The 13058-nt window shown below is 37.1% G+C and overlaps 1 protein-coding gene across 1 annotated transcript in view; it reads right to left on the bottom strand.

The window, feature by feature from the left end:
• Positions 1 to 4236: 4236 nt before the first annotated feature.
• Positions 4237 to 13058, bottom strand: part of FAT4 (FAT atypical cadherin 4) — a 251864-nt gene continuing 243042 nt past the window's right edge. The window contains exons 16-17 of the mRNA XM_006887552.1: positions 8051 to 8312; positions 4237 to 7282 (exon numbers count right to left, since the gene is read on the bottom strand). Of these exons, the coding sequence (XP_006887614.1) occupies positions 5418 to 7282; positions 8051 to 8312 (2127 nt within the window). The 3' untranslated portion in view covers positions 4237 to 5417. The remainder of the gene's footprint in view (positions 7283 to 8050; positions 8313 to 13058) is intronic.

Genomic DNA, 13058 nt, shown 5'->3' with positions numbered 1-13058 from the left:
CATTCAGGAGGCTGGGCTGTATGAGGAAGAATGTGGCATCAGGATTGGAGGAAGACTTATCAACAACCTATGTTATACAAATAACACAACCTTGCTTGCTTGAGGAGGACCAGAATCACTTGCTTCAGAAGGTAAAGGACTACATTCTTTAATGGGACAACTGGCAGCACCATGATAGATTGAGAAAAGATTGGGGTTGTTAACAATTACAGCTTGCTTGGTTCCACATCAACACTCTTGGTACCAGCAGTAAGGAAATCAAAAGATGAATTGCATTAGTTAAATCTCTTGTCATGGATCTCTCCAGAGTACTGAGAAGCAATGATATCAGTCTAGAGAATAAAGTGCACTTGACCCAGGCAATGGGTTTGCAGTTACTTGCTATGCATCAGAGAGCTGGACAATGACTAAAGATGACAGAAGAAGAATCGATGCCTTTAAGCTGTGGTGCTGGAGAATAGTCTTGAACGTACCATAGACTGCCAAGGAAACAAATAGGTCTGTTTTGGAGAGAGAGTGAAACCAAGTTTCTTCTTGAAGGCAAGTATTTTGAAGCCCCATCTCACATAATTTGGGCACATAGCCAGGAATGACCAGTCTTTGGAGAAGGACATCATGATAAGAAGGGTGAAGGGACGGTGCAGGAGAGGAAGACTCCATTGAGATGTATTGATATAGTAACTAGGGCAAATGGGGGTAGGTGTGCTGGAATCATTGAGACTGGCTTAGGACAGGCCAGGCTTCAGAGATGTACACAGGGTCACTATGATTGCAGGCAACTCAATGGAACATAACAACAACAATAACAACCTTGTAGGATGAACTATTTTACATAATTTCAGAAAGTCTTGTAACCATTTATTAATATAATCTTTGTGAGCACTCAAGAGTGTTTAAACTGGTCATCTCTCTTTTTTTCTGACACATTACCTGTGGGGATATTATCATTATGCACCTGAAATTAAGTTATGTTTTTTTTCTATAAAACAGATGAGAAAAGAGTCTAAAAAATGACAGTTGTTGCAAGCACTTCAATAATCATTCTTAAGTCTAGGTTAGAATTCTGAGAGATTACAATCATAAATGTGAACATATATTGCCGCTACTAATGATTTTGTCTGCTGTAGAGTCTGAACCAACCCATAGCTGACCCTTCAGTGAGTTTTCATAAGCAATTCATAGCACAGGAGATGACTTCTTCAGTGGAGCATCTGGTGAATTAAAACCTAGTGTTTTAGGGACTGCAGCACAGCTTCTTACCACAGTTCTGGTGGGAGAAGGATGGGAAATCTCCTCCCTTGTGATTAACTGCCTTCAAAACCCTGCCTGAATATCTCTAACTTACAACAGAGTTACGTTCAGACTTTTTTGTAAGTCAGTTCTCACTAGGTTAAAGCTTTCACTTAAAAAAGCAAAAATCACAGTTTTGGAAAGCTCTGGTGGTCCAGTGTAGGCAGTTACTCTGCTAAACCAAACGCAGAGCTTCTCAGTGCCTTTTGGAAGAAATAGGTAATCTCCTGTGTGATTGAAAGCTTTGAAAAATCGGCTAGACGATATGGTGTGAGTGAATTCTGACATGACAGGAATGAGGGAGTAAGTGAATGAGTAAGTACTGTCTTTTGTCATTAGTTTCACTATTAATACCACATTTTGAACAGTAAATAGTAAGTCTGATCATTTGTGAGTAAGCAGTTGAGAATAATATAAGTAAATTATTAGCTTCAATGTATTACTAAGATACACAAAACCAGACACGTCTAAGTATGGATTGTTCTATCTCTACCATATTGTAAATTGAGGGCTAACTATAATTGCACCCTATTTTACTAACTCCCAAAAGTGTATTTTTTGTCATTTCATTACTTCAATAGTGAAATTACTATCTATTTTAAGATATTAATTTCAGACATTTTGATTGATTTTACTATAAATGTTCTTGCTTGAAATTTTCCTCTAAGACTCTTATCTTACTTCTAAACTAAGATTAATTAATCAAGGGAATAGTTATTTTTCATCTTAAAAATAAAATTACAAATAAGAATAAAGCATCCTGGCATTTTGTTCTTTCTCATTAACCCTTAGCTATAATCATGTTTATCATTTTCCTTTTAGCTCTGTTTTCAATTATCCAGTTTATGCCCTTAAGGGCACTAAGATGCTTCAGAGTTTCTAGAGAAAAAAAAATTCTGTTTTGAGTTATGCAAAGCAATCAATGTGCTTCCATATTTGGAACACAAATTCATAATACTAAAATTCACAGGGAAATATTGAAACATGTTGGTTCATCACAGGCAATAACCATAACAAAAAAGAAAATTAGATTAGTGTCTTAAGCACACTCTGTCTCTAAACCACATTAAAGAAACATATTGATTTAGATTAAACACAGATTTTGCTTCCTATTCTGAAATGAAAAATAATAACCTCAACATTATTCAATAAAAAATGAACTTGGTATATATTTCAACACGGTGGTTTGATTTTAAAAAATTTACTCAAAATTTCATAAATCACTTAAAACCCAATTAGGAGATTAGTAATCTTAGCAAATACTAGGTGTAGGAGCATATATTTAATTATAAAAAAATAATTTCTCAGATTGAAAGATTTTAGAAGTTCTACTATTTCAGATGTAATAATTTATTAAAAAATGGGACTTCTTCTGGATTTTTTTTTTTTTTTACTTTTAGATGATTACTTGAAAATAGAGGCTTATTTTGGCTAAGAAAAATAATAATGTTTGCTTAGAATCTAAACAGCAGCATGATCAAGTGATTACTTCCTTATTTCTCCCATGTGTGTAGGCGAACTGCCATCGAGTCATAGATGACACGTAGCGACCCTATGAACAAAAGACCTGAATACCTGTATAACTTTCATTGTTTCTCCAAGTTCATAGAGTTTCCTGAGGCAAGCTGTTTTGGAAGTGGATGCCACTCCTGCTTCCACACCTGTTTTAATTGGGTAGCTTCATCAAACACTGTCCACCATGGGTAACCATTATCACATTTGACACATCACTGTCACAGTGTTCAGTATCACAGCAACCACGAGTTATCTCTGTACAGCAAATGGACAGACCAGGGCCACACTGCTTAGAAGAGTGTTTGACCAAAGCCAATGAAAACCAGATCTGAGGGCCCCAGATTAAAATCACCTACCTGCCTTTGGATTGGTAGAATCACTTTCTATCCACTAGGCCAAGTGAGCTCTTTCATTGTTGTTGTTGTTTGTTAAGTGCCACCGAGTTGTAGACAACTTATAGCGACCCTATGAACGGAAGACCTGAACACTTATATCTATTTCAACCTTTCTCCAAGCTCATAGGGTTTCTGGAGGCAAGCTATTTGGGAAGTGTATGCCACTCCTGCTTCCAAGCTGTTTTAATCGAGGAACTCCACCAAACACTGTCCACCGTGGGTAAGCATTATTGCATTTGACACATCAGTGTCACAGTGTTTAGCATCACAGCAACCACGAGTTACCTCTATACAGCAAACGGACAGAGCAGTACACATATAAAATTAGTTATATCCTTAAAAGTAAGGGTAGGTGAAATTTACAATATCTCTCTAATTATAGTGCTTTGAAACATTAAAGTATGGAAAATTCTGCATGTTAGATAATGATGAAAATTTTCTTTTCACTTTTAAGTACAAGTGGACTTTTATAAGTTTGAAAGGACCCAAGGAACAAAAGCTATGTTATCTGTTTCATTATATTTCATTTAATCTATTTAAAGAAAAAAGTCAATCACTGCCATTACTCATACTCAAATCTGGACTTTGAGAACTTGAGGCTGGGTCACTGCAGAAAATTCAACCCAGAGATTTTTCCATAATCAGCTTTAATTCAGTCCTATTTCTAGAACTATGAGCTTTGTTCAGGGTTGGAGTTTGGTAAATGCTCTATAAGAATTTCTAAACATCTATTATCAGGATACTTATACCAGGCTCATAACAAAGCTGGTCTCCTAAGACTGACCTAGTCTAGACTCATTAACAACCAGGGAAGTCCAAGAACTCTGACAGGCAGGAATGCACTACAGTTACCTAAAATATATCTGTTCTGACAATTAACTTGACTCTCATTTTTGAAAAGAAAATGATGTTTCCCATTTATAGTTCAAACTGCCATACCTTATTTACAAGCTGAGACCATTTTCAATTGGGCATGAAAAAGGAGTATAAAAAGGTGGAAAAATTAATATTACATTTGAGAATGCAAAGTATTTTAAATAAATATTTTAATTCTATTGTTGGCATTTACAAGTAGAAAGCATACAGTATGTTACAAATATCAAACTGTGAAAAATATGAATGTTACATAAGTAACAAATGTAAAAAAAGTATTTTCTTACCTTCTCTGAAAGTAAGAAAACAATTCAGCATAGGAAAATATCAGTATCAAAAACACAGTTTAGGTGTAAAAAAAAAGCTTTTACACAGTATTTTAAAAAAAATCTACAAAATGACCAGACAAAATGAAGTGCTGAAAATCGAATTTATATAAATTATAAAATCTGGGTACTTAGGGTCAGTGTTAAGAGATTGAAAAATCAGTACAATTGTAAGCTTTCTTCAGGTCAATTATTTAAAAATTTAAAAGCAGAGAAATTTTTAAAAATAAATAACTTGTAAAAGTATCTCTTAAAAATGTTGCTATTATTCCACAGCTAAGAAGGTGGCCATGTTCTGGATAATGTCCAATCATTTAGTTTCTGGTGAAAAGCCGGATGAATCTTAGAAGACCATAACCGTTTACAAAGAGGTTCATAAATTTCAACACACTTTTGTATAGAAATCCTAAAGTGCTGAACAAAATGACATAATTTTAGTACCCACTGTCATGTCCAACTTATTCAAATACACAAGCATTTCTAAGCAACATCAAATATGGAAACTACAATTCTGAAACATATTAACACTGTTTAGTCTTTCACTCACACACAGGGAGAGCTTTTCTTTCTCTATCATTAGTTAACACCTTACAAGGATTGGTTAAAACTCAAGGGTTTTGCAAGGCAAAATATAATAACCATAATGACACAATGGAAACAACACACATGGCCCACTGGGAAAACACAAGTTCACTTCTGCAATTTTAACAGCACTAATGTAAAAAAAAAATCACAAATCATACACTGGTAAATAAGAAAACAAGCTCAACTGATGCATGCCACATAACTAATTACAAAATACAGAGCATGCAGAAAAAGGAATTAAACCAGGCATATTTAAATTAAGAGTTGTTCTGAGTCTGTTTCAGCAGCATTGTGGTTATTATTTTTAAAGGTTTTCTTTAACCACCAGTCCATACTGGCCAGTTTGTCAGACGTGACCCAATCTAGCCAGCAATGTTAGAATGGTTTGAGTTGTTTCTGGACCTTCTGTTTGTGTAATGGCAGTACAAAACGTTCACACATACTGTTCTGCTTCCCCATCTTTGGGGACTGGCTTGGTTGTCCCACTTTTGCCTTCTTCATTTGCTGCTGCTTTTTCTGGGAGAGATGCCAAATCTTTAAAAACATCCACATAATGGCCAAAGCCAGGGCCCCAGTTCAAAAGGTTGTCCCAGTTGAAATTCCCTGCTTGCTGCCCAAGTTTCAAGGGCAGTGTGTTGTCAGCAACCCCTGGTGTTGCTGCCTGTGTGCCCACAGTTCCTCCCTCGGCCCTGCGACCGTGGTACCTTCTAGGCTTCAGTCTGGCCCCATAATTATCTTCATCATCTGCATCAGACTCATTGACTTGAGATAATTTGGGCATCCTGGAAGTATACACCACTGGCTTTTCCCTGTCATATTCCATTTCTGAGCAAGTGAATGACTCATGTGAGTCACTGTCGGAAGAAGATTCTGGAGCTGGAATGCCATCTGCTGGGTTCCTTGTCCTGGACAGGGGCCGTCTGCAGTCCTCCTCTGAAGAAGACCTTCCATGGTCTGCACTGCAGATACTTGGGTTTCTAGGGCGAGGCGTGTTCAACCTCTCCACTTCTTCAATGGAGAGCCCTACTGGAGGAGAAGACTCTAGAGGTATTTGCCCAATTGGCTGCTTCAGGCGACTCCCTGGTCTAGAACCATGTGAGCCCATGGCCTGGGGACTCTTGCTTCTTCTTCCCAGCCGTGTGGCATAGTTGAAAATGCCTGGCTGGCAGGTGTCCCCATGCATTTCTAATGTATTCCCATCCCTCATGGGGAGATGCAATTCCCTTGCTGGGCTATTTCTATAGAAAGTAGATGACTTGGAGAAAGGAGCTGGACTTTGTCGAGATAGAGGGTTGGGAGTAGGGCAAGCTGAGTGGCTTAAGGAACTGGTTCTTAAACCTTGACCATAGGAAGGCTGGTAGGTCAAACTGCTTGCTCCTAAGGGCATGGGGGATTGCCTTGCAAAGCCCAGGGGACTATGTCTCTGGATAGAAAACTTAGGTGTGTGACTGCGAAACTGCTTGTAGTGCTGGATGATGTCAGCATCTGAGGGAGCAATGCTACTGGCATTGTCAATGTCATAGTGCTCTATCTCTTGTTCTGGTGACGCCAAAGGGGCACTGGGTATGGTTTCCGAGTTGTGCGGAATGTCAGTCTCATCATAGATAAGGTAGGGATTTTCCCTTTCAATGATATCTGGTTTAGGGTTCCCTTCAGGCTGTTTTCTCACAGTCATGTCGTCCCCATAAGGAGGAATATTGTCTGGATCATCGAAAGCAACATTCTCACTTCCCTTTTTCTTCTTCTCCTTCGGTTTCTTCTCCTGTTTGGGGCTTTTGGCCTTCTTCCCTCTGCACTGATTACACAGTATCAGGCTCAGGACCAGGAGGGCAAGGACTGTTGCACAGCTGCCCACAATGGCAGGCACAGCCCACAGAGGCAAGGAGATTTCTTCAGGGCCCTGGGTCAGAACACACACATGCCCTCCAGGACTTCCAGCTTTGCATACTCTCCCCTGAGGGCAGATGATGCCCAGACAGGCGACCACCATATCACAGGTCCGCCCTGTGTATGACTCTGGACAGCTACAGGTGAAGCCAGAATGCAGGCCAGGCTCGCAGGTGCCACCATTCTGACAAGGGTGAGAAGCACAGTCCCCAGGAGGTACACACTTGTAGGCGTACCACTGATTGATGCACAGTAAGTCGCCCCAGCAGGGGTTGCTGGCACAGATGTTAGGTCCACGACAACCAATCTTCACCGAGGGGTCAGTTTTTGAGATGGAAGCCAAGCTATGCTTCCCACTGAAAGGAAGACTCTCCCCTCCATACAACATAGAAGCAATGCAGCCATCAAAGCCTGCAGAGAGAAGAGAGAGCTGGGTATCAGGTAGATGTATAAGCAAAAGTAGTGCAATATTATTTGTCCAAAAAGAACAATGATGCTCATGTTACACCTGGAAGAACCATGAAGCCATTATACTGAGTAAAAGTGGTCAGAGACAAAAAGCAAAATATTCTCTTAGTCTAAGATAGACAGAATAAGAAAAATTACAGAGATGAAAATCTGTGGCTCAAGGGGAGGTAGGTGGAGCCTCCTGCTCACTATATGGTACATAAGCAGATGTATAGTATAAGTGTGGCAATAAGAGTTACTGCTTAACTGGCACTGAGGTTCAGTTTGGAGAGATGAAAAACTTGAATGAATATAGTAAAAAAAATGGCTGCATAACATTGTGGACATCATTAATACAACTTAAATGTGCACTTAAAAACAGTCAAGATGGCATTTATGTGGATTCACTAGCGGCTCCATGTAAGAAAGATGGGTAATCTCCTGTGTGATTGACTGCCTATGAAAACTTATGGAAGGGACAGTCATGAATTGGTTTTAACTTGACAGCACATAACAACAATAAAAACAGTAGATATTTTTTATGTGTGTGTAAATCACAATTTGGGGAAAAAAACCCTGCCGGTTGGTAGCACAATTTCTTACCAATACACTGTCATAGCTCCTCAAATTGTCTAAATATAGCTAAATTAATCTTAGCCTACTCACAGTTGATGTTATCAGAAATCCAGCTCATTAACCTCACCTTGCCTCTGTGATTTTATAAGCCCTTACCTGTTTGGGTATCTCGATGAGCTTGATTAGGTGGAATACCACCCAGGGATATAGTAAGCACATCAAGGCCACCAAAATCCTGGGTGGGGTGGATGATATCTCTGTTAAATATTCTGTCAATAGACAATACTGTGGCTGTTCCATTTTTTCCAATTAAGAAAGTATGCCAGTGACCATCAGCAACATATACTTCAGGAATATTTCTCTCCACTTTCCCAGCAATTCCTGCATCTGAGGTGAAATGTACTTTGCCATTCTTTATCTGTAAAGCATAATAATATAGCATACAATTAAAATGTGGTAGGTGAAAAGAAAATAATTATTGTAGATAATACTATATGATAATGACCACACTAAAAGAAATAGATAAGCTAGGCCCTTGCTTGCATTAGTATATACTTATATGTATTTTTGGTAACATATCTCTATATTTTTAAGTAAGTTTTAATAGATCAAGGATTTCATTTATTTATACCTATATTTTCAAGATACATACAATTATTCTCCAGATCACAGCTAATATAATGGAGTGAATACTTATTTTAATAGAAATTAATTTAACCTTTGATAATTATTCAAATTGTTTTTTACATGCCAGAGATAATTATTCAAATTTTTAAGACAGTGATAGGTATAATTTTTATTAGTTTAGTAACTGACTCAGTGATCAAAAGTGATGAAGCCACTTGCAAAAAAAAGTAGTTAAAAGTAAAGCACAGTTGGAAAAATGAATAATTTTACCTCTCAACTATTACACACAGGAATTTTAGAGGGAAAAACATATTTATTATTCATATTATTTTTGAAATGAAAAACTACGGTGAATAAATGGCAAGTTTTGATAATTATGTGTCTGGGCAAGTCTTCACTTTGGCTGTCTTTTACAGTCTATCTGAAGGATATCTGGTTTCTTTTGCTTTGCTCAGTAGAACACTGGGTAACAGGATGCTCTTACTCCAGTTTCTAGCTACCAAGTTTCCAGTATTCTGAGTAGACAACTGTAGAAAATGATATAATTTATGAGGCAAATGAACATTTGGTTCAGAGAGCATAATCCTGTCACTTCTGCCAGACGGAGCTGGTGCCTTGGCAGGGGGATGCCATGGCTCTATGCCTCAGAATACGGGAAAGAAGAGATGAGTTGATTTTGTCACTCAGATCAAATGCTATTTCTGCATGCAACAAACATCTGGTAGAACTAAAAATCAGCTCATTTGTACTTTGTAGAAATGTCTAATACACTTACATATTCTACTAATAAAATATTGCTTTATTAAAGCGATCTCTCTAGACAATAATATATTTTAGGTATCAAAATCAGATGAAGGGAATAAGTAAGTATTCTAGTTAAATGGCAACATTTCATCAAATGGCTTATTGTATGTAAAAATACTGCTCCTTTTTGGTTACAACCAGATTCCTTGGTGAATAGTAGCATTGGGGAAGAACTTACTCTTAGTTCTATGCTTCTCTCTTACTTGTTGGCTTTTATTGGGCAATTTTCTGAAGTCATTTGGACAGTATTATGGAGAGTTTAAAATAGAAATTTCTAAGTTTTTGTTATAATATTCTTAATGTCTTCCTTCTCTTCAATAATAGTCTACCTAATACATCACTCTGCAGACTAAGGTGCGTCTGATACAGGCTATGGTCATTGCAATCACTTGTTATGCATCAGAGAGTTGGACAATGACCACAGAGGATAGAAGGAGAATCGATGCCTTTGAGCTGTGGTGCTGGAGAAGAGCATTGAATAGACCATGGACTGCCAAGAAAACAAACAGATTCATCCTAGAAAGGGTTAAACCAGGCTGCTCCTTGGAGGCAAGCTTTCTGGGGCTTTGTTTGACATACTTTGGACATGTTGTAAGGAGGGACAGGTCCTTGCAGAGGGTAATCATGCTTAGGAGGGTGGAGGGACTGTGTAGGAGGGGAAGGCCCTCTATGAGGTGGATTGATTCAGTGACTGAGGTAATCAGGATGGGTGTGTCAGAGGCAGTGGGATTGGCAAATGATAGAGCAGGGTTTAGGGCTGTTGTACATTGGGTCGCTATGAGTCGCAAGCCACTCGACGACACATAACAACAACAACAACAATTCACCCTTCTCAACTTTTAAAATATGTTACTGTTTTGCTTGGTTCTATTTACTCATAATTTTTTTTATTAATTTATGACTTTCTTTTTTCACTCTGTATCATTTTGAGTCTCTCTTCTCAAATCTGTATTGTATATGTAGCCCCACTTGGAGATATGTGTACACACTGAAACATTACATTTCATTTAGAAAAGAAATGAAGTTCATCAATACGGTATATCTTCCATATGTGGAGAGAACTCTGTGACACACTTAAAAAAATCATTGTCAGTACAGTTACATAGAAGTTTGTAGTCTTCTTGCCATTATTTCTGAAATGGTCTTTCTTTTCAATTCAGAGAGCTGAGATGTTCAATACATCCTCTCCCCTACCATTGCTATTGCTATCACTCCTTACATATTCTTTCCTTTGACCATATGGAATCTCATTTATTCATTTTCCCAATCTTTTTTTTTCCTTTACACAATATATCTTTTGGCTGTCTATGTGTTTATGTCTGTGTGTGTGTCTGAGAGAGTGAGAAAGAGATAGCAAAAGAAACAGAAAGACAGACAGAGAGAGTGACAAAGATATAGAAACAGTGACAAAAACTAACAGCAAGCAAGAAAGAAAAAAAATCAGGAAGAAAAACTGTCAGAAAGTAAGCCAAAAGAAAGAAGCAGAGCAGTAGCCTTGGTCCCTGATAAGTTAACTGATAAGCAACAGTCCATTCTCTACAGCTTCCTAGCCTGGATAAGCAGATCATATTACTCTCTCTGAATACCTTCCCTGCTTAGAATAAGCATTCTTCCGGTCTTTTTAGCTCGCCTTCATCACTCTTATCTGTTCTCTTTACCTGCCAAGTCCCTTAAACTCTCTCAGAAGCAGCTTTTAAAAAACTTTTACATAAAATGAATATGCATTTTGGTCTGCATTACTCATTATTTTCACTCATTATCATTTTACTTTTCCTTAGGGATGAAAAAAAATCTCTTCTAAATGCTTGCCACCAATGTAAAGAAATCTGGAGAAATTGCATGCCCTTGTCCCATTGGAAATGCAAGATTTTATGGTGACAAAAATGGATCCTGACATTTGGCTCCTTCTTTAAGGAAGAAAAATTCTGTCTCTGATTTCTTCAACCACGTTGTATTTTGACTTGAATTCCTTGGCTTAAAGAGATAATGTACAGAAATTCTCCATATGCCATTTAAATGGCATGTGGACTTGGAAGGAACTTAACAGATGAAGTTCAGACCTCAAAGTCAAAGTCGCTCAAAAACATAAAAATAGTTTATTGGCTCTTAATTTTCAAAAGCAAGAGAGTCCACTTTTCCCTCCTCATTATAGATTTCTGGCTTAAATTTCAACGAAAACTAAAAAAAACCCCACGTAATAGTATTGAATTATGGTCACAGCACTCTGTTTTGCTTTTGTCTTATTAATTTTGTAACCAGGTCTTTTGTAGCAATACTAGAGTTCATGTTTAAACTTGAACATAGTTCCATGTACTGCAAGGTTTCTCTATCTCAGCACTAGTGGTTTATGAATCTAAAGATTCTACTCTGTGGGAGGCCACTCAGAGCAATGTAAGTTCTTTCAGTGGCCTACTTAGCCTCCACTCACTCAGTGCCAGTAACACACTCTGCTGACTTGTGACGAAATAATCTCTGAAAATAATCTTTAGTCATTGCCAAATGTCACTGAGGGGTAAAATTACCACCAGTTGGGAACCACTAGAGTAGGGGTTTATAATTGGAGAATGTTTAAAAAAAATTGGCTTTTGTAACCCTCATTAAAGACTGTACGTGGATTAAGTACATTTAAATCCAATTATACTTAAGTAGTATTAACAAAATACTTATCATGCAGAGACAAGTTTTGACTGTAAAGAATATAGAAATTTTTATAAAAAAACCATCTGGTTTTGTTTCTAGTATTATATCTGAACTAAAACTCCAGCTGTCTATGTATATTGGTCTATTTTTTCATGAATAAAATTCTTAGTAATTTTCAAATATTTGTTGATATATGAAAATATTTCAAGGCATGTAGGCTTACTGTCAAGCTTTTACTGAAGTTTATATTACAATACATCAAATTTATAATATACAAAATTCAACTAAAAGTAAAAATTGCTGAAGCAAAGAGTTGATAATCTAAGGAACTTATTTTGTGGGAAAGAAGGCAGAGGGTTCTGAAAATCAAGAATATGAAGGTCAAGGGAGCTTTGGTGTCCTAGTGGCAAGAAGCTGCTCTGCAATCTCTAAGGTGCACTGTTCGAATCCACCAGATGCTCCACTGGAGAAGGAGGTGAAATCTCCTCAGGTGCCAGTTGGATCTGATTCAATGGTGCACAACAAGGGAAAACAAATCAATAAATCAATAAGACTAAAATGCAAAAGAAAGAATATGAAGGCCTGATGAAAAACATATACTAAATAAAAGCATTCATTGATTTTAAAATTATATTCATTTACTGACAAGAAAGTATAGAATTATGTAAAAGTCTAATGATAGTTCAAAACATATTCTTATGAGATATAACACTTAAAAGATATTCATTTAAAAGCACTATCAGCATGGAACAGAAGGGACCAAGATGGGCACAAGTGGGAAGAGTGTGGTAATACTATTACTACTATAATTAATGATATAAAACAAAATATATGAATTTTTTAATGGAAATCCTGTTTTATAAATTTTCATTCAAATCATGATAAGAAAAGGGAGGGAGAGAAACTATTTATTTAGAAATTACATGCAGAAATGAAGTAATATTTTACTTAGGATAAAACCTAAGGATACCTAGTAACCGGATTTAATTACCTAGTGCATTGAATAAATGATTCAGAATAAACTCAGATTATTTAAATTTCCCCTGCCCTTATTTTAATCTTGGTGCATATGTATATATGTGTATATATATAT

The sequence above is a fragment of the Elephantulus edwardii genome, unplaced genomic scaffold (genome assembly GCF_000299155.1).
Source record: "Elephantulus edwardii isolate Elephantulus edwardi_28Jun2011 unplaced genomic scaffold, EleEdw1.0 scaffold00058, whole genome shotgun sequence".
Classification (NCBI taxonomy): Eukaryota; Metazoa; Chordata; class Mammalia; order Macroscelidea; family Macroscelididae; genus Elephantulus; species Elephantulus edwardii.
This window is presented reverse-complemented; position numbering and strand designations above follow the sequence as displayed.